This window comes from Falco peregrinus, chromosome 1, assembly GCF_023634155.1.
Source record: "Falco peregrinus isolate bFalPer1 chromosome 1, bFalPer1.pri, whole genome shotgun sequence".
Lineage (NCBI taxonomy): Eukaryota > Metazoa > Chordata > Aves > Falconiformes > Falconidae > Falco > Falco peregrinus.
Genome location: NC_073721.1, coordinates 100,369,928 through 100,389,682, shown reverse-complemented (window position 1 = coordinate 100,389,682; position 19,755 = coordinate 100,369,928). Strand labels below are relative to the sequence as shown.

Below are 19,755 nucleotides of genomic sequence, written 5' to 3'. Positions count from 1 at the left end.
GAAGTGGATGGAACAACTGTTTACTTAATAATGGCTTTCAGTTGTTGATGGTCTTGCTAAGCTAAACTGACTTAAGTGGATTGAAATATTTACAGTCTCCCAAAAGACTGCAGTGTAAAACTAATGGATACCTGTTTTGTTTCTGTGTCCGGTACAGACATAGTGCAGTGATAACAGACTAGATGTAAATAGCGTGCTTTATAGTTGAATCTCACTTTTAAAAAGGAGGAAGTGTTGGGACAAGAGTTCACTTTCTGTGGAATTTTAATTGCTTTTTAATGAATGGTGCTTAAGATATGAGGACATTACACCAGGATGGAACACATTTATTAGCCTATTGCACTACTTGCAGTCCTTGGCTTAAATGTGGTTGTGCTTCCTTCTGAGGTATTGGTGGAGTTTGTTTTCTCCAGCCTTAAATCTGAAGATCTGGTTCCCTCCATCTGCAGTCCTTCTTTAAGACAGAGAACTTCACAACAGTCAATTTTTAGGACCTTCTGAGCAATACTGGATGACTTCAGCAGTTTCATTTTATTTGTGAGGTTCTGGGCTTTCCATTTTAAATTCTCGGCTATAAGGAAATGTGAACAATGTGATCTCAGGTAGATCCATAGTCTACTGTGGCTAAACTATTTCTGCTACCCAAGTTAATTATTTTAAGCCAATGCTGTTATTTTTTCGCTATATTGCAGTCTGCTGAAGACCGTGAGTACAGTTGTGTTTTTTTTTTTTTAACCTCCTGGAACCGAGTGTCCCTTGTTTTGTAAATAAGTCATGAGCAGTCTGTTTTTGAGGAAGGCTGTACTGACTTTTCAAGCTTGCACGACTCCTCCCTCTAAACCAAACTTCACTCTTGCTTCTCTAAACTCCTGTGTATGTTTCTAAATACTATTTGCTGCCCTGTGGAAACAGTATGGCCTTCTGCTAAATAAGCAGTTATTTTGCAAACGACTCGAGTGGATTACCTGTCCAAAAACCCATGGCCTAAATCTCAGCTTATTTCAGTTTGTAAAATTGTGTAGTACCCATTCTGCATTCTCTCTGCTTCTACAGCGTACATGCATGTTTTTTCCAGATGTTGGAGGGAAGCTACACAACCAGCTGTCTGCTGAAAAAACTATCAAAGTATCAACGCAGAATGCCTGTAGCTGACTGCACGAAGGTGTTGTTGTAATGCCTCTCAGGGCCTTCTCTCCAAAGGGTTTGGGGTTACCCTGCACTGTGGGGCCTTTTGGGGGGAGGGCAGAGGGAGGTGTTAGTGCAGGCAGCTCCTGCTGGATGTTCCCGATGCTCTTGCAGAATGTTCGCGCACACCTTAAATACATGCAGCCCCTGAGATCACAAATGATACGCAGCTTCACCTACACAGAAGCTTTACATGAATTTTGAATTCAGTAAGCTCACTGGGCCCATTTGTAGTAACCACTGAAAACAGTCTTAAAATCATTTTGTAGTTCCATCATCTGCTGCTTAAAAATTTCGTGGGCTACCCGCCCCGTAATTTGGGAGTGAAAGCACCTTTGGGATTGTCAGTGCTTTTTGCAGTGAGAGCTGAATGATGCTTGATTTCTCTTAGAGGAGACCGTGGAGCATCTGGCAGGGGCAAGCGAAGCGTGTGGATTGTGTGAGGGGTGAGGTCAGACTCTCCTGGTTTGACTGCATCAGCGTTCCAGCGCAACAACTGCTGGATGTAAACAGCTGCTGAGATATCTCATTTTCCTGTTTCCCACAAAGGAAAAAACAGCAGCTGGGTTTGAAGTGCCCAAGATGATTTAAACGAGTTTCTGGTTATTTCTGGAGATATCTTCAGTTTCATCAACAGAAAGTGAGAAGGAAGGACGGACCCTAAACTACCCATTTTATTCAAAAAGTCAGTTTCTTACATTTTATGTTTTTGCCTCCATCGTCCTGGCCTTAGAGAGGAAAAATGTGTCTATGCCCCAAGGTGGCATATTAGAAATGCCATCTGGCTGAGAATTTTAGAGATAGGAAGATTGCTGGTAATTCAGCAAGCCTGTGTTTGAATCTTCCTCATCTTGCTTTATGGTCATGTGAGGTGAAAAAAGGTAAGAATATCATCAGTACCTTGCCCGCTTCTGGAATAGCAAAGCTGTGGGTGACTTTTTAATTACTCTGTGATTATTATTGTTTTTTACGTTAAGATCTTATTACCATCTGCAAAAGTACACTACAGTATCAGTTTTGGGGGCTGGAACTTGCTGTTTTGGAAACAGAATTGTTTTGGATTGCAAGCTATAAGAGGGCTGCATGTCTGTGTTCAAAGCTGGAATGAGCTGCAGATGAAATCCTTAGTGAAGAATAAAAAGAAATATTTTTAAGTGCTACTGTAAAAGTAATGCTTCCAGGACAGGGTTATGCCTTAGGAGGATAGTTTTGGTGGACCTGTTTTGGTTTTGTTTTGGTTTTTTTTTTCTTTTAAAATTTTTTTCTCTCTTCAGTAATTTGGATATACCTAAATCTGGCAGAGTATTTACAGTGGGCAAATTAAGGTGTCTGTTTTGATAGTTGGTTCGGATGGGAGGAAGGATGGAGAGTATAGTTGGGATGGGGCTCGAGAGTAGCAAGAAATTATAAAACTTCCAGACCTGATGAAATCACTTGAGTTCTGTGGTTTTGGCTCTGGAAATATCTGTATTTTGTGACTTCTACTTTTATAATGGCTCTGTTCAGAGGTGCCATATCCAGGGACCTCTCGGTGATGAAGTTGCATTGCTTACAGACATCCATTACACGTCTTCCTCCTCTGTGGAGAGGGATGTGCAGTGGAGTTTGGGGGTGTGTGTGTGTGTTTTCAAAATATCTGCTGTTACATGTTTGTGTTGATAAAGGGAGGGCTGAAGTAGTACACTTAGAGGGAGCAGGAGATGGTGAGTTTTATAAAGAGAATTGATTTCTCAGGGCACTCACACCGTAGCTGTGTTTTGCCTCGGCGTAGAGCAGTTTTACCCTTGTTGTAACAAGTTACTTCTGTTAAGATCCAAGTTGTCACCTGTATCTTTGTTTCAGATTTCAAGTGATTATTTTTTTTTAAATATTTTTCAAATTATTTTTTAAGGGAGTTTGAACTCAATGTGTGTCTTGGCCTTCATTTAAGGAAGTTCTAGAAATCTTTCTTTTTCTTAAAGGTAGTAAATTTGTACCTTGACTGTTGAAGTGCATTTGGTATGTAATCTGTTTTAACAGGATATTCTTATATTCTCTGTTTTACTGATTCCTTTTTTCTTTTCTAGGAAAGACTTAATGCAGAACTTTACTAGTTTTTAATTCAACTTTTTTTATACCTTTACCATCTTAGGATGAATATTTAAACAACAATCTTCAGTCTTGCTTCAAAATGTCCCTGTGTGCATCTTCTCACAAGGACCTTTCTCAGTTGCTGCCACTTCAGGATATTGGATGCAGTAAAACAGAATTGAAAACCTCACCTGCTGGTATCATCTCTCCAGTTCCCTACAGCTGTAATCAGTCCACGTTGACAGCAGAACACAGTCCAGTCTATATTCCCTCATCTTACATGGAAAACAGACATGAATATTCTGCAATGGCATTCTGCAGTCCTGCTATGATGAATTACAACATTGCCAGCAGTTTCGGTGATTCAGAGAGTGTGTCTGTGAGGCAAACATCAAGCCCCAGTGCATTATGGTCTGGTCCTGGCCATCTCTCCCCTCTGACATTGCACTGTCAGTCATCGCTTCTGTATGCAGAGCAGCCAAAGAGTCCCTGGTGTGAGGCAAGCCTGATGGAGCCAGTGCTACCTGTGACCAGGTCAGTCCTACTCATTTCTTTAAAACTTTGCTGAACATTATTTACAGTTTCTTAAGTTCTTTTAAGTCTTTTTTTTTTTTTTTTTTTTTTTTTACATTTGACTTCTATACGTTGGTCTCTTTTTTTTTAATGTAACTTCTGAAACAGAAGGTTTTTTTCAATAGTTCTCTTGAGCTATTGAACTGTACACCAACACAAAACACTACAACTGCCTTCAATGTGGCAACTCTTTGCTGTGTACAAACAAAAGTTCAAGACTTCTAGGTACTACTCTGTAACTACTCGGCAAATTAAGTCCTTTGAGTGAAAGAAGTAAAGGTTCATTCTTTTTTTCTTTTCATACAGTGTTTGAATTCCATTTTATCTGGATTTTTTTTCGGTTGGGTGGTTTTTGTTGTGTTTTTTTTTACCGCATCTAATAGTTATGAAGGATTTTCATTGGCTTGGAATTTAAGGGAAATGTTTTCTTTGTCTTTTGGTTTTAATATTAACAGTCACAGAGCAGCATCTTTTCCAACCAGAATGATTCTGTCTGTGAGTCTATGTTCAAAAGGGTGCTGCTACTGAAAAAGTCTGATGACGTTTCTTGTTGCTGTTCTCAACTGACTTTATGAAGATGTTGTAAACAGCAGATTCATGGGCTAAATTTTCAGCTGTAAAGAAACTGTATTTGCAAAAACATGTTCCCATTCTGCACATTTACTTATATTACAAACCATAAGCAGTGTGTAGATCATCAGCTGAGGAAATTACTCCATTCACGGACACACCAGCTGTTGGATGGATAAAAGCTCAGGGTGTTGCAGGTGCTGTTCCTGTTTTAGCAGCTGTATGTTTATTCATAGGGCTCCTTATTTAACTTCAGCAGTTCTTGTTGGTATGAAAACTAGTGTGTCCTGGCAACAGTTTTAGTTCAATTGTTAATAAAGGGTTTGCACTATTTTTGAGACTACCCATGTTCCTTCTGCAATTTGTGGGCCTTATGTTGTCTGCACAGGGCAAAGATGTGAGATCTGCATCTCCTGACTTGTAGGCTGCACAGATCTTCAGCCTGGCCACCTGGCTAGGCTTTATTTGGAGTCAGCAGAGAGTAGCAGGCAGTTCTGGAGTGCAAATCTACTTTAAGTGGAGGTGTGTGGATTGGGTGTTTGGGTGGCACATACACAGAAAAATTCCCCAAGCAGGTCTAATATGAATAGGGCTAACATCCAAACTCTTCCCACTTTGGCTGATGTTTCAAAACTTTGACAGCTCTGGAAAGGCTGCTGTAGGTCAGTGTTTGAAGCTGTCCAGATGATGGGACAGCAGCTGGAATAGCCCAAGAGCAAGAGCTCCCCATCTGATGCTCTGCAGTGTGCTTCTACACAGACAGAAGGGAAACCAAACCTGCCACACTGGAGTTTTAAGTCAGTCTTCTGCCATCTGTGTAGATTCATACAGACTGTTGCTCTTGTAGCTGATGATGACCTAACTTAAACAGAAGTCAATGAAATCTGGGGTCTAAATTTGTGACCTTTATTGTTCAGCAGCAAGTAACTAATGTGTTGCTTGGTAGCTGGACCTTCTCAATGTTTCATTTGTCTCAGCGTGATGCACTGTAACCCCCTTTTGTGTATAGAAGTTGGAAAAAAGGGGAAAAAATAATTTGACATGGAAACACAAAAAGCAAGAGCTGTAGTTTCATTATTGTGGATATCTGTTCTGAAATAAGGCTGAAAAGAAAAAAAAAAAGGCAAAGCCCTGTGTTTCCTTTTGCTTTATCCTTTGGTGAAGTCTTAAATTAATGTCATGAACGTTATATTTATTGCCATGGGAACAATGACTGTGACACTACAGATTCATAGATTATACCTTGAAGGAAGAATTCTTGAGATTGAAACTTAAAGGAGTAGCTCTGGGGGAAGGGAGGGACTAATGCTTTAAAGTGTAAATAATTTTAAACAGCGTTATAGTTTGAGAAAAGGGTTTTTGTTTGAAAGATGAGTAAGAAAGCATTCCTATGTGTTTAAACCTGTTACACGGTTTATTTTACCTTTCAAAATAAAGCAAGATGTCAGCGTGAGAATAGTTTATTTTCCATTCACATTAGCTAAACTAATGCAGTCTGCTTTGCTGAAGGTGATCACTGGGCAATTTGGATCTCCTTGTAGCTTAAAATAAGGAATCTTGAATTCTCAGCATTCCATTTCCTCATGAATAGGTTCGTTATATGAACACAGAAGAAATGTGTTTAACTTTGTTAAATGCAAATGTTAAGGAGCATAGTATTACTTTGCACCAATAGTTAAACAAAAATTGTATTCCATGTAAAAATAGATGTGAACTTTGAGACCCATTTTTTTGTATGAAATGGCAATATTGGTGATAATAGGTCCCGTATCTAGTGAGGACAATAGAAATAGTCTCATAAATGTTGTTGGAGCAGGATCACTCAATTGATAGTAAAATGACATGAAGAGAAAAGGCATGTGACAATGTAATTATATTTAAAAGCAGTCTGAAATTGATTTCTGCCTTCATCCCCTAAATAAAAGGATTTTAATTGAAGAAACAAAAGGTTTATTTTCAAAATGAACAGATCTATTACTTTCAAAAAAGTATTAGGAAACTTTATGAAGTTGCCAGAGTAATATTTCTAGAACGTAATTTGTTCTTTTCTACTATTTTCCTTGTGCTTCTGACTGATTGCACGTAGACCATGTAAGTAAAGGTTTTGGGGTACACAGGCTAGCAATGCTTGCTTAATTAGAAATTATTTAGTAACTTTGTCTATTTCACAGTGTGCTAATATCATGTTTATATATTGTTTAAAATCTGCTCTTAAGCCATAATTATTTGCATTATTCTCCTATGCTTTTTTATTGTGCTTATTCTGTTGAGCACTTAAAAGTATCGGGAAGCCTCTTTGAGGTGATGGGTTGGCATCTCCATTTTATGATGGAATAGTTACAGACATTAAGCAAAAATATGTCTCTTAGTTTTGAGATATCAATGGCATGATTTTCAGTATATTAATCCATGTTTGGAGCGTAGCAGAATCTGTGCTTTGGAGATACAAATATTGACAACTGTGTGGTATTAACAATTGCAGAAGTTACAGTGGAGGGAGTCTCTAGAAAATGAGAAAGATAAAGACTGAACAGTAGTCTTCAGCTGATTTTTGCCCATTGTCTTGCACACATTCTGGGAGAAAAAGGAAGAGCCTTTTTTATCCTACAGCTTAGGCTTGTGTAAGATTGAATTACCTCCAGGCACTGAACACGCCAGTGGCTTGTAGGAGGGAAGGAAGAGTTAACAAGAAATTATAAAATCTGGACTATCATTTTTTTATTTAATGGAAATTTTTTTTCATTTTCTCAGTGGTTTTTTTTTCCTCTCTTCTTCTTATAATGTACAATAGAAAAAAAAAAAACAACCACCTGACAGACAATAAAGACTGTGAGCAAATCTTGCTATTTCCTAGGTCAAATCCTTGCCACCCTTCTTAATTTCTAACAAAAAGTTGAGTTTAGGTTCAAGTTTTTGAGGTGTGGCATATGCATCAAACATTTGCCGTGGCAAAGCTAGAGGTAGTTAGAAGGCATGAATAACTTAAATAGTCTTGCTAATTCCTCCTCCTTTAGGGTAATCATCTTGTCACTGTTGGTGCCTAGTAGGAAATCACTGGCTTACTACTTTCAAAAAATATCTTAGTTCTCTTTATGGAAACTTAATATCTCTATATAGAAACCATGGTCATAAAATAGAGAGCAGTACTAGGAGGTGTAAAGCTATAAATCTTTGTCCATGTGGTTCCTCGGTAGCAGCCAGGGTAATATCCCCCATTTTCATGCATCCTTTGGTATAGGATCTCTGTGGGCTTCCAGCCAGTGACCACCAGTTCTTCTGGAGGATCTGGCAGCTCATTTGTCTGCTGAGCATGCTGGCATGGACCAGTCCCAACAGCTCTGGGAGGTGGTCTCTAACCACACGTGGGGCCACCAGCTCTGGTTTGCTGTCTGGTTGCGAGGTTCTCAGGGTAAGGAACATGTACTTTAAAGCCTTCGACTGTTTCCTGGTTCTGTTGTCCTTAAAGACAACAGAAACAAAATGATTGGGTTTGAACCTCCTGCTGCAGCCATCCCAGGCGAGCAGATCTGATGCCTGTTTGGCCTGCAGGAGGAATCCCTTCCAGACGGCTGCTCCGTGTGCAAGCTCTTTGCCAGTCTGCAGAAGTCACGTGGCATGCATGTTGTAAAACTTTTAAGCAGAGGAAGAGGTGGGTTTTAAAACACTTGTCATGGCTGGAAGGTAAAACCCAACACTCCTCAGTGAGAAGTTATGGTGTGTGCTTTTTCTTTATTTTCACCCAAAGTGTCGCAGTGCTTTAACAAGGGCAATAAACATCACAAAACAAAATAAATCTCAGTCACTGAGATGCTCTCTAGCTGGTTTTTATTCTCTTCTGACTCTCACAATTGGATCATGATTCCCAAGTAGAGATTAAAAATATACTGCTTCTACTAATCTGAAAGACCAGATTACTTTTTCCTTCCAAATACAGGGAAACAGGAGGGAATAGCAATGCTTTTTCCTCCTTGTGTTGGCAGCATATGAGGCGTGTGTGATACAGGCCTGTTGTTCTAAGGGCATGTTCCCCCACACTGATCCTCCCAGCGTGGCAGCAGGGGAAATGGAGATTCAGCAACCCATTTACAGGGGCAGGGTATGTGTATGTAATCGAAGGCTGGGCTTGTTAAACATCTAAACACCCATATGCCTTGCCATATCTGAATGAATTAACGTTTTTTTAAAAGCTTGCAATAACTAGCTGTACAACAAATACTTTAAATTTTCGGGTTTGGAAGTTGCTTAGAGAACCACCTTTTTTCCTTTCCAGATTTTCTTCTAGGAAATTGGAGCACATTCTCCTCAAATACTTATAAACTTGGTTTTTAGTTGGCATGTGGGTGTGTTTGACCTTATCTCCTGTCATAAAGCCAGCACAAAGTCTACTTTTAATATGTTAGTTAAAGCTTCTTTGACAGCACTTCCAGCAAGTTTCTACTGTTCTGTTTAAACTTGATCTTGTCGATAAACAAGCTTCTTCTGCTCTGGCAATGTACCCTTGTTCTTTAGAAGCTGTAAACCGTTCTACCTGCTGTTTTATCCCAACCGATACTTCTCCTTCTTAATCCTGCAGAAGGTGGGATGAGGAAGATTATACAGTTTTTAACTTCTGCCTCTGTGCTTAAGTGTACACCTAAAATTGACTATACAGTTTCCTTTTGTCAAACTGCTGCTGACAGTTTGCACATGACACTATTTTCTATCTAAAACTTGTATTGACCATGAAGGTAAGACAAGCTAAAACCACCACGAAAATGAGGTCGAGAGAAAAAATATGCAATGGATGTACTTCCTATACCTAAATACAGCTTTGCAGATAACCCAAGTTCCGTTCCTCTAGCTTTTTGTTTACAGCATCTTGGTGTCAGGAATTGGCTGTTATTTCATGTTTTTATCCTGTTCTAATTTTAATCCAGTCACTAAGAATAGTTCCAGTAAGTTGGAAATATTTGTAGTACTTCAGGAATGCCTATATCTTACCAATTTATATGGAGTGATAATTTCTTAAATGTACGAGAGTATTTTCAATACTTTTTGTATTTAAAAAAATGTGTTTCTCCATTCTTCTTGTCTTCAGACTTCCTTTTAGTTAGCATTTAGGTGATCAACGTGGATCATAACCTTGAACAGAAAACTTTGTCTAACATTGAGTTGGTCTTACAGACTGAGATTCACGTCTCGAGATATTTGTCTCCAGCATCTTATTGAATGAATACAGCCTCGTTTAAAGTGTTAAATCGTTGAGACTAGATGTGTATTGCTCCATCTAGAATTTTGCCTTGCTAACAGTACGAAATAACTGCAGCTCTGTTTGTGGTAATGTTTGTGATGTCAGTCCAAGCTGTCTGAGTTTGCATTTTCCTGGCAAAGCTTCACAGAGGCAAAGCCCACTTGGTCCACAAATTCCTGGACTTGTACATTTCCAAGAATTCTTCAAGATCCATCAGCATTCCATATGATTTTCCCAGAGTTCATGTGAATGACACATCAGCAGTCCAGTTTTATGCCTTTGACTATTTTAAAACTTTATAGCCTGTTGTCATTAAAAGCTGTGGGATCAGGCTATACACTTTAAATAACTTTATCAGAAAAAGGCTTAACAGTGTTTCACACTATCCTGTGTTTGGTAATAAGAAGACTCTATATAGAGAGAACAGGAGGCAATGGAAAATAATGAAACTCTTTGCAACATAGATTAGTTCTCTTTTGTAACCAATGTTTTTCTTTTCTGTCAGAGAAACATTAAAAAGAAAACCTAATGGCAATGACTGTACAAGCCCAATTGCGAATAATCCTGGCTCAAAAAGGGATGCCCACTTCTGTGCAGTCTGCAGTGACTATGCTTCAGGATACCACTATGGAGTCTGGTCGTGTGAAGGATGCAAAGCGTTCTTTAAAAGAAGTATTCAAGGTAGGAGGATCAGCTTCTGATAACTTTGGTCAAATAAGTTGTTTCATATGATTGGGGGCTGCAGCAGTTGATCTAGTAATGAGTTGATCTGAAATCCTGGTGTATGGTACTGCATGCTGAAAATAGAACAAAACATGATTTGATTACTTTATCTTGGCTTTTATGTTCTTCCAAGATCTGGAAACATTATGAAGTGAGCAATTGATCTCTTGAGAGAAGAGGTAGAATACATAGAAGAGGAAGGTCCTGCAGCAAAGGCCTTGGTGGGATGGCACTGCAGACCTGTGAATCAGATTGCAGTTTGTGTCCCAGAGTAGACATAGTAATTGTGAAATTGTTATAATAGATACAGTTAGAGTAGGTAATTGTTTGGAGAGTTTACTTGCCAGGAACTATTCTTGACAAGAGTATGTTGCCTGGAGCTGTTGAGTCATAGCATATAATATCTACACAGTATGTAGGATATAAAAATATGCATGGTGAGTATTCACTACAAACCTGATTATTACTTCTCAGTCCTCCACCCAGTATTTCTTACTCTGCCAGATCTATCTAAAATTTCCACTTCAGTGTTTAAAACCTTAAATATTTGGTATTTAGTTCAAACTTGCCAAGTGGCTGCAGTATGAAGTAAATGTAGGTCTCCATGTTTGTTACCACAGCCTACGAGCAGTGCCTTACACACCGTATTGCAGCATTGGACCACTTCATTACTTTAACCTTTGCTGTAGTTATGCTCTTTGGCCTCATCTGGGGCCTTTTGGTGAAAACTTAATTGGATTGATGTTAGACAGTGCATGCAGATACTAACAGAAAATCCTGATATTTTTCAGTCTGTAATGTTCCCTTCTGCACACCAAGCCTTCAGCAATCTTGAGATATTCTTTTTGGTTCAATATGGCAGAGTTGGCATCACCATTAGAGTAAAATTTAACTCAAAATTTGAGTGCCTTTTCAATTTGTTGTGCAAGTTCTGCATGGGTGAATAACAATTTCTGTTAACCGGTGCAAGTACTTTTGACTTTAAAATAATTGAAGAGGACTTTGTCTCCAGTTTGTCACAAGTGGAGACAGAATTTGATCTCAAAGTGTTTTCTGTCAGGAAAATTATTTGCTTGCTCTGCCTTGCTCACATGTGCTTTGGCCATGAACAAGTTACCCATTGTAGCCGTTTGTACACCTTAATGTACCCTGTCAGGTAACATTGGTTTGTAATTCAAATAAAGTAAGTTCTTGGCATAAAACGCTATCAAGCACTCAGTTGCAACTGTTGTTATGAAGGATGTAAAGGTTATAAAAGTAAAATTCTGGGCCTACCATAGACCAAGATGTTGGGCTAATGTCCAATTAAAATTAGATTATGTGACTGAGCAACTGTGTGTGGTCTCCTCGACTGGTCCAAGTTTGTAGTTTAGTGTATTTGTTCCACATCTCTTAACATCTGCCTGAAAGCTAAATTATCCCAAGGACACAGGAGTTTTAAACCACTTTAGTCCTGTGTGCTTGGCTTATAGTGCAACAGAGAGCTTCCTCCTCCTTTCCCACATGTTGTGTGAAGAGTGATAAAAGGTAATTTGTTTTTGGGTCATATCTGCCAGTAGGAAACAGGACAAACTAAGCTGATCTCTTCTTTTTAAAATTGTCGGTTCAAAAATTCAAGGTTAGAATTATTTTAATTTTGCAAGGAAATAGTCACAATGGTTCAGTTAAATAATTACTCCTGGGGACATGAACTCTTGGACTTGCATCAAGTAAAAAAACTCTAGTAGTTGTATCTTTGCCTGATCTACTCTTAAAGTTTGAAAAAAAAGTAACCTAAAACACAACCAGAGAGGAAAGACATTAAGAAATGTAAATGTGTGAATATTTTTTGCCCTTTGATAACAATTGCAAGAGAGATTACCAGTATTTGGCAGGAGACGATCCAACTGTATTTACACCAAGAGCATACGCAAGTCCAGTGTACAGTAATAAACCTTTGGACCAGATTATTGATTAATGAAATAGAATAATGTAAAGGGGTTTGTGTGGGGACAGGGTGAAGTAGGAGAGAAGTAGAGGAGAACAGAAGAGTCTGTAGTGGTAACATGAAAATAAGAGGAAACACTTGTCCAGAATATCTAAAAGTTGTACCTTCTGCTTGTGCTTTCCTTTGTATTATACAGTACAGTAGCTGCTTTTTTTTTTTTTTTTTTTTTTCATTAACTTTGGTCCAGGGTCAGTCCTCCAAAGGCTTCTTCATTCCTGGAACTTACCATGTCAGAAAGCTCGGTAAATAGAGCTGTAGTTTACTTAAATCCTTGCAGGAGCGAAGCTGTGTGCGCTGCTGTTTTCAACTCTGCTGAGGGAAAAAAAAAAATCTGCTGTCACCTGCAGAGTCCCAGTATACAGTAAGAAGTTGGAGGCTGGAAGCAAATTTCCACAAGAGTATGTGCCCCATTCTCAAAAATGAGTTAGTTAGAAGGTGCTTGGTTATCTTAACAGTCATCACTAAAAGCTGGCCTGTGTTGGCTGGTTACTTTTTGAGGCCACAGTTCAATGTTTTCAGAATAGGCTTAAATATGCTTTTTTGCATCAGTTGAATGGAGCTTAGATATATGCATGTGAAGAAGTTGAGATGTTTAAAATTGAGAAGGTCCTTATTAGGGGAAAAAAACAAGAGAAACTGCTGGAGATGTTAAATTTTCTCTTCTTACTCTGCTGCAGGACATAATGATTACATCTGCCCAGCTACCAATCAATGCACAATAGATAAAAACAGGCGTAAAAGCTGCCAGGCATGCCGGCTACGGAAATGTTATGAAGTGGGAATGATGAAATGTGGTGAGTTTTGCATGTCTGTGTTGTTTGCTTGGATTTTGCTAGCTTTTTTTTTAAAAAGGCACAACAGGCACTTGGAGGAAAGCTTGAGCTGCTTTTATAGGAAGGAATGTACCAATTCTTAATGCAGAAGGAGGGGTTTCATTTACAGAAGAAAATGTGTGGGAAGGAGTATGGTATAGGTTAAGCACATGAAAGCCATAGTACCTCCCCAGAGCTCTGTGAAGACAGTTTTCTTGCATGCTGTGTTCTGCAGAATGAAAAGACAAGACCTGCTGCTGCCTGAGCCTCAAACCAAACCGAAATCCCTTTTGATATGGGGTAAATGAGCCTGTACTGTGCTCTGTTAGTTAAATGTAATACAAGAACAGCAGTTCTGCATTAAGGCAGTAGTTAATTAACCTGGTATCCTGCCTCCAGCAGCGGCAAGAGTGAATGCCTTGGGAGGAGTGTAAGAGTGAGGCTAGTACTTAAGTGAAACTATTCCTGAAAACTGCCAAGCTTCCAAAAATTAGCATTAGGGGACATCTTGTCCAGAAGAGGTTATTTTCAAATGATGCCCTGTAGCTCCTCATCCAAAGTGGATACCTGCTGTTTGTCACTGCACCAGTCACAATTATCCAGTCTTTTCTCTTATTCGTATCTTGTACTTGCAGTGATGTGACTTCAATGTAGTTGTACATTTATAGTTGATATTATAAAAGTTACATTTAAGAATAAAATCACTTGAAAGGTATTTCAGTATCTACTATACTTTCACAGTCAAGGTTTGTTGTTGTTTCTTATAGGTTGCCCAATATACATGACAGAAATCATGCTAGAAAACATCACGTAGGACCACTGGAGTGGAAAGGAGAAGATCACTGTGCTTGATCCACTGTGATTTGCAGGCGTGCATCTCATTTCATCCTATTTAGTGTAGATACCTATTTCTATTTCAAGGCTAGGCAGTGTTTTCATCCTCCCAGTGTTTTGATCCAAAGGCTGTTTGCAAAATGGTCTTTCATTCATTAGTAACATACTTTAGAATTCCAGCCTGCATTTATTGCTGGACAATTAATGACTATTTGTTCTTGTGGCAACAGTGTCTTGTTGCTTAGAGGCTCCTCTTGTCTTTACGTTAACAGTCTGGTTAAATAGAATACATCATGCCCTCCACAGCCTTTGTTTTATTAGGCTAAATAAACCAAGAAATCTTCCCCTCTTGCAAAACAGAAAGTAGACAGAATCTGGAAGTCGTCAGGGTAGCTTGTCCCTCAATCTGCTCCAGGCAGAAATAATTCGTTTTCACTTGGATGACCAGAATCAGGGACAGTATTCCTGTGAACACTCCTCACTGTAGTAGCATTAATGCGTATCTGTTTCCGTGGAAGCTTTTCTCTGCGTAAGCATCCTAATTGCCTTTTTCATGGTTGCATCATGCCAGCAGCTCATAATCATTCTATGATCTGTTATGATCGCAGCCTCACTGTTCCTTTCTAGCGCGTAACTTCTGGCTTAGAGCTACAATTTCAATTTTTCTTTGTATTATTTTCATACTCCTGAAGTACATTTAGTTTCTGTTGCTCAAATCAACTGGTTCTTTCTATATGAAGCTGTTGTTGTCTTTTGCACTGATAATGTATCTCAACTTTATCGGTGTTTTTCATAAATACGGTCTTAGCTACTTTTGCTGTCTGGCCTCCAGAAAGGAAAGCTTTAAGCTTGCAAATAAGACTCCTTTTGAAACCTTACTTTCTGAACAGCGTCACTGTCTTTTGTTCATCTTTATGACTGAGAATTTTAGTCAAAGTTTTTCCAACAGGGGTTTCTATCAAGCCCCAGTTCTGCAGTTGGAGAGTTTTTGTAAAGACCAATTCCAGTATGATATTATAAGGTGGTCCTCCATAATGCTTTCCTTAAATTACTCCTTTTATTCTAATTGTCCAGGGAGTCCTGGTTTGTGATTAGATCTCATAGACACTATGGTATTACAAGTAGTAAGTAAAAAATATGTACTTATGTCTTAGCCTGTGTTCCTTTTAATCTTGTCACATGTTTATAAACATATTTTCCTGCAGTACTGAATGTTTCTAGGATGTTAATGATGGTGTCAGACCAAAAATGATACTTTGAAACTATAACAAGAAAATAACAGGAATTATATTTTTAAAAAATATTTTTTAAATACTAGCACTGAAATTTGAGACTACTGAGAATTTGATTTGAGAGTCTTAACAATTTAATTTCAGAAAAAGGAACATAAAAAATTGCTCAGAATTGTCTGAGTTGCCCGGTGAATTGTGGCACCTGTGAGTAATGCTGATGCATGGACACACATGGTGACAACATTTAAACCAGACAGATTTTAAGACTGTATTTCTGGCATGAAATGTAAATGCTGTTTCCTGCAGACCACAGTGATTATCTTTCAATTTTTTTCTTGTTAGAGGCATGCTTTAATACCAGTTTTTTTATTGTACAAAGCCATAAAAGAATACATTTTATTTTTAATGAAGTCTTTCCCCCATCTCTGCTCCTTTCCCAGGTCACTCACTGAATGCATTTGTTCACATCTGCTAAAACCCTGGGTAGGATAGAATGGCTTGTAAGTGCATTTTTGCTCAGTGGAGACTTCTTGCCCAGCCGAAGTGATAAAAGAACCTCAATTACCACTTTGTAGTTTATGAAAGCTTTTTATAAAACCTGTACTGTTTGCATCGAAGCTTTAAATTATCATTTTGCATATTATCAATAGACACCTTGAGAAAAAATACACATGTATGTATGTGTGTACGTATAGCATATGTTTCTGTCGGTAAATGTGATAAGGCAGTATGTGCCATTGAACAGTAGGAAGCAGTAAGAAAGTGTTGCTCTGGAGTTTTCTGGTCTGAAATTCTTTTGAATGTCATCATGTTCGTAAGTGTTGAGAAGTCAACCCAACAAGCCATGGGTATTTCAGTGAAGGCTGGCTTGGGAGTGCTTTGTATTAAGGTGATAATGATTTTCTTATGAGACATGCCATCATTGCCAAAAGCACAATGATGGTCTTAAGACACTGCATCTGCAAATTTCTCTGTGGGAAGTCTGTGTTGCCGACTGTTCCAATTAAGAAAGCTACTGCTAACTTTTGTCACTAGGACTACTAGCAATGATAGAAAAATAATTGCAAAGTGCTGTCACCAGGAACAAGGGAAACAGAAATACTGCAGTAAACCCTGCCCAGCAAACTGGAATAAAACAGATTGGGATAAAATTGATCTTCTCTTGGAGCTTTCTGGTGTTTACCTGGGGAGCTGAAATGAACTGGGCTGTTTGCCAAAGGCAGTTCAGAAGAGGGAAGTTGCTTCATCACTTAGCTATAGCCACTCTTTCATTTTTGCTTCCTGAGGCTCAAATAGACCTTCTTCCATAAGGAGTTTTCAGTTTCCCCGTTGGACTGCTCTTACCTTTTATTCCCCCCTTCCACCCCACTCCTGCATCTTTTGCCCTGTGTGCCAGTTCTCAACATGTTGAAAATGTTCCAAAGATAAAGCTCCTTCCTGCCCCCTCCCCACCCCAGGTGAGGAGGGCGAGGGGCCGTACTAAAAAGAGATGGAGAGATACTGCCTTTGAATAGTGGCATCATTTGACAAGTTTGCAGAAAGAAAACCAGCGCTCTGTGGGCTGATACAGCTCAGGATTTGGCACTCTTTCTCCTGTGCTGGCTGCCCTGTGCGGTGCCTGGATAGCACTTTGAAATACTGTAAATGACTTTTCACACAGCAAGCAGGGGAAAATGTTTCACGGCGTTCTCTGGACATCATATGTATTAATTGTATTTTAGCTATTGTAGATATTACTGTAATTTTAGCTCATGTTCTGATGTGTGTATGGCAGATGGCAACTTCTTTGTCAGCAGGTCTGCCCTATGAATACAGGCATACTCACCGGAACATTTGCATTTGCTTTCAAAAGTGACTGGAGCGATAATCATTTACTACTAGGTACTTGAGCAAGTTTTAAGTTCAAACATTTACAAAAACTGATCCTAATATATTCAATGGGTAAAGCTGCAGTTGCTGCTGAACTGGTCAGTTGCATAAGCAGTTCCCAGGGACCAAAATCAGTATTAAGAGCAATGTGCCATGTAACTGCCCGCTGTATGGGATTGGTGATTCTCAAAGAATTTGTAAAGCGGGAGTTGCTTTGAGAATAGTGTGTTTCACTGCCAATATGAACGAGTGAACAACAGGCTCATTTTAATGACTTTTTTTTCAACGTGTCTTATTTCTTATATTCTTGTGATCAGTTATCCATGTGGTCTATGGTGCTGTAGCTTGAGCTCTGGCCCTTGGTCCAGCATTCTCAGCTGAATGCAGCTGTTTTCTTGCACAAAGGATAGCTCTGAATAAGGAGAGTGCTGTAGGAAGGAGGCATTTGATCATCTCGTGCACTTCTGCAGTTACCTGAACTACCTTTACATGAATGAATATTAGCAATTATGTAGTTAGGAAGTTTGTGATAAAGTCAGAAATAGTCACTAGTCTGGGAAGCTATACATCTTTCTTTGCTGTGCCTGTACGCAGATTGATCCACATCTCTGTGTCTAGTTAAGCCAAACATTAAGCTAGTCTATAATTATTTACAATATTTTATAAACACTTATACATCCTGTTGGATGTTAGTAGATATACAAGTAAGATTTCTCAGTCCTGCCTAAACTCTGGATTTGAATAGAAAGCATAAAAGTTCCTTTACATTGTTGGAATGTGTTGTTTTAATTGGAAAGGCTGCTACTTTCTGATGTGTCAATTGACTAGCAAGCTTAAATGATGTTTTCTTAGTTGTGTAATCTTACAGTGCAATCTTTTTAAATACAAACAGAATAAATTTTAATGTGGAAATAAATGGTATCTCTTTTAATTACTGACAAGCTGTGTTTTATGCACAGTACTCAGTGAATCAGCCTTTGCCTGCTTTGGCAAAATATGGTGATGATCACAAACAGTAATTCAGAATCTGGTTTGGGTAGGGGTTTTTTTCCATCCATTATTTTTGTCACCAACTATATTTTTTTTTAAGTAACGAGTTTGTTATGCAGAAATGTCAGAACACTTCTACTTTGGCTTTCTGCACTGGAAATGTGATTATAAAACTGGTTTTGTTTTAAATGGAGGGTTTTTTTAATATATATATTTATATATATGAAACTTGATTTAGTTAAATAACGTAAACTAATTTAAAGGGGCTTGCTATTTCCCAGTAAGAACCCTCCACAAATACTGAGACTTTTAATACTGTCAATAAGTATCACAACCAGATTGAATTATTTTAAGATGGAGTATGGAGCGCAGCTGAAAATTGTGCAAGATTTTATCCATTAGCAAAGCATGCTGGATGACTATTTTTAAAAGGTTTTTTTAATTTTTACTGATTTCTTTGATCACCTTTAAAGTACCTGGTCAGTTCCTGGTGTGTTTATATTTTGGGTAGTCTATAAAACGTTACTTAAAAATCTTTACAGCAGTGAATTGGCAGAGATAATTTGGGTCTTGGCACCAAAGGCCTGATATTTTCTGTGCCACTGAGGAGTCTGGGTAACAGTACAACAGAGCTGAGGACAGCTGATCAGTGGATTCGGAGTCCCACAAGAGTGTACTTGATTCACTTCAGTGCCAGGAACTGAACTAGGGTCAATGAGCTGCTTCTAAGTGCTTGCTTGACTACATATTGCTTCTGGCAGGTGTGTCCAAGCTGCTGGAATTTCCTCCTTGTGTCATCAGGCATCTTCTCCTCCCCCCAGTTCCCCCTTAAACCAGTAGTTTTTCTGACTTTATAATTTTAGATATGGTCCTTAACTGAGCGACTTTTCCATGTGTTTAATTAAAAGACTTGTGGTCATGTGTCTCCTTTTTGGGGGCTTCACAGCTCCACCAGCCACTGAAGAACAAAAACTACGCATGTTGTGGAGCAGCAAGTGTTTTCTGATAGCCCAAGAAAACGTCTCTTCTGCCCTGCCTATGGCTTTTAGTCCCTCTGGGCTATTATTCTTGTTCTGTCCTTCAAGGTGCCCATGTTCAATGTGCTTCAGCTTTCTAAATAGTAGAAACGATGTGCAGTGTTGCTTCTTGCTTTAGTTAGATCTCTTCTGGTGGTTGCCATCTCTACCATGCACGTTGATATGGAAATCAGAGCTGTGGATCTCTCTGTAAATAGAGCACCCTGATACCTAGGCATTTCCTCATCTATCTCCAGTTGTACTTTTTTTCCAGTTGCTTAGCTCACTGTTGACCTTTCCTCTTTGTCTTCCCTGATGGAAAATACTTACATACTTTCTGTGCATGACTTCAGAACAGTCTACAGCCCGCTGTGCTATTCTAATGTTTTTCTGAAGGTGACAAAGGACTTTAAGGGTTTCCTCTTGACCTTTGTGCATTAGTCCAAAATGAGGCTTAGCACAGAGTTCACTACAGCATCCAAGTGTATTTGTAGAAATTAGTCACTGTTCTTTGACTCTCTCAGGAAGAAAAGGATTTGCCCAGACAGATCATTGAAGAAATTGCTCTGGGACTTGAGTAGTTCTGCAGGTAACCTTTTTTGTGTGGTATCAAGTCTGCTTTCATGAATCAACCGTAAGATAATGTCTCAAGCTCTGATTGTCT

General features: G+C 38.9%; 1 protein-coding gene across 5 annotated transcripts in view; it reads left to right on the top strand.

Moving 5' to 3' along the window:
- ESR2 (estrogen receptor 2) overlaps nt 1–19,755 on the top strand; it is a 90,814-nt gene that overhangs the window by 55,560 nt on the left and 15,499 nt on the right. For 2 of the 5 annotated variants that reach the window (XM_027793077.2, XM_027793076.2), the window contains 3 exons: nt 3,317–3,789; nt 10,134–10,309; nt 13,016–13,132. In XM_027793077.2, the coding sequence (XP_027648878.1) occupies nt 3,356–3,789; nt 10,134–10,309; nt 13,016–13,132 (727 nt within the window). In that variant the 5' untranslated portion in view covers nt 3,317–3,355. Of the gene's footprint in view, nt 1–12; nt 2,067–3,316; nt 3,790–10,133; nt 10,310–13,015; nt 13,133–19,755 lie in introns of those variants that run through there. The other 3 variants (XM_055802729.1, XM_027793079.2, XM_055802731.1) reach the window with 3 other exon arrangements.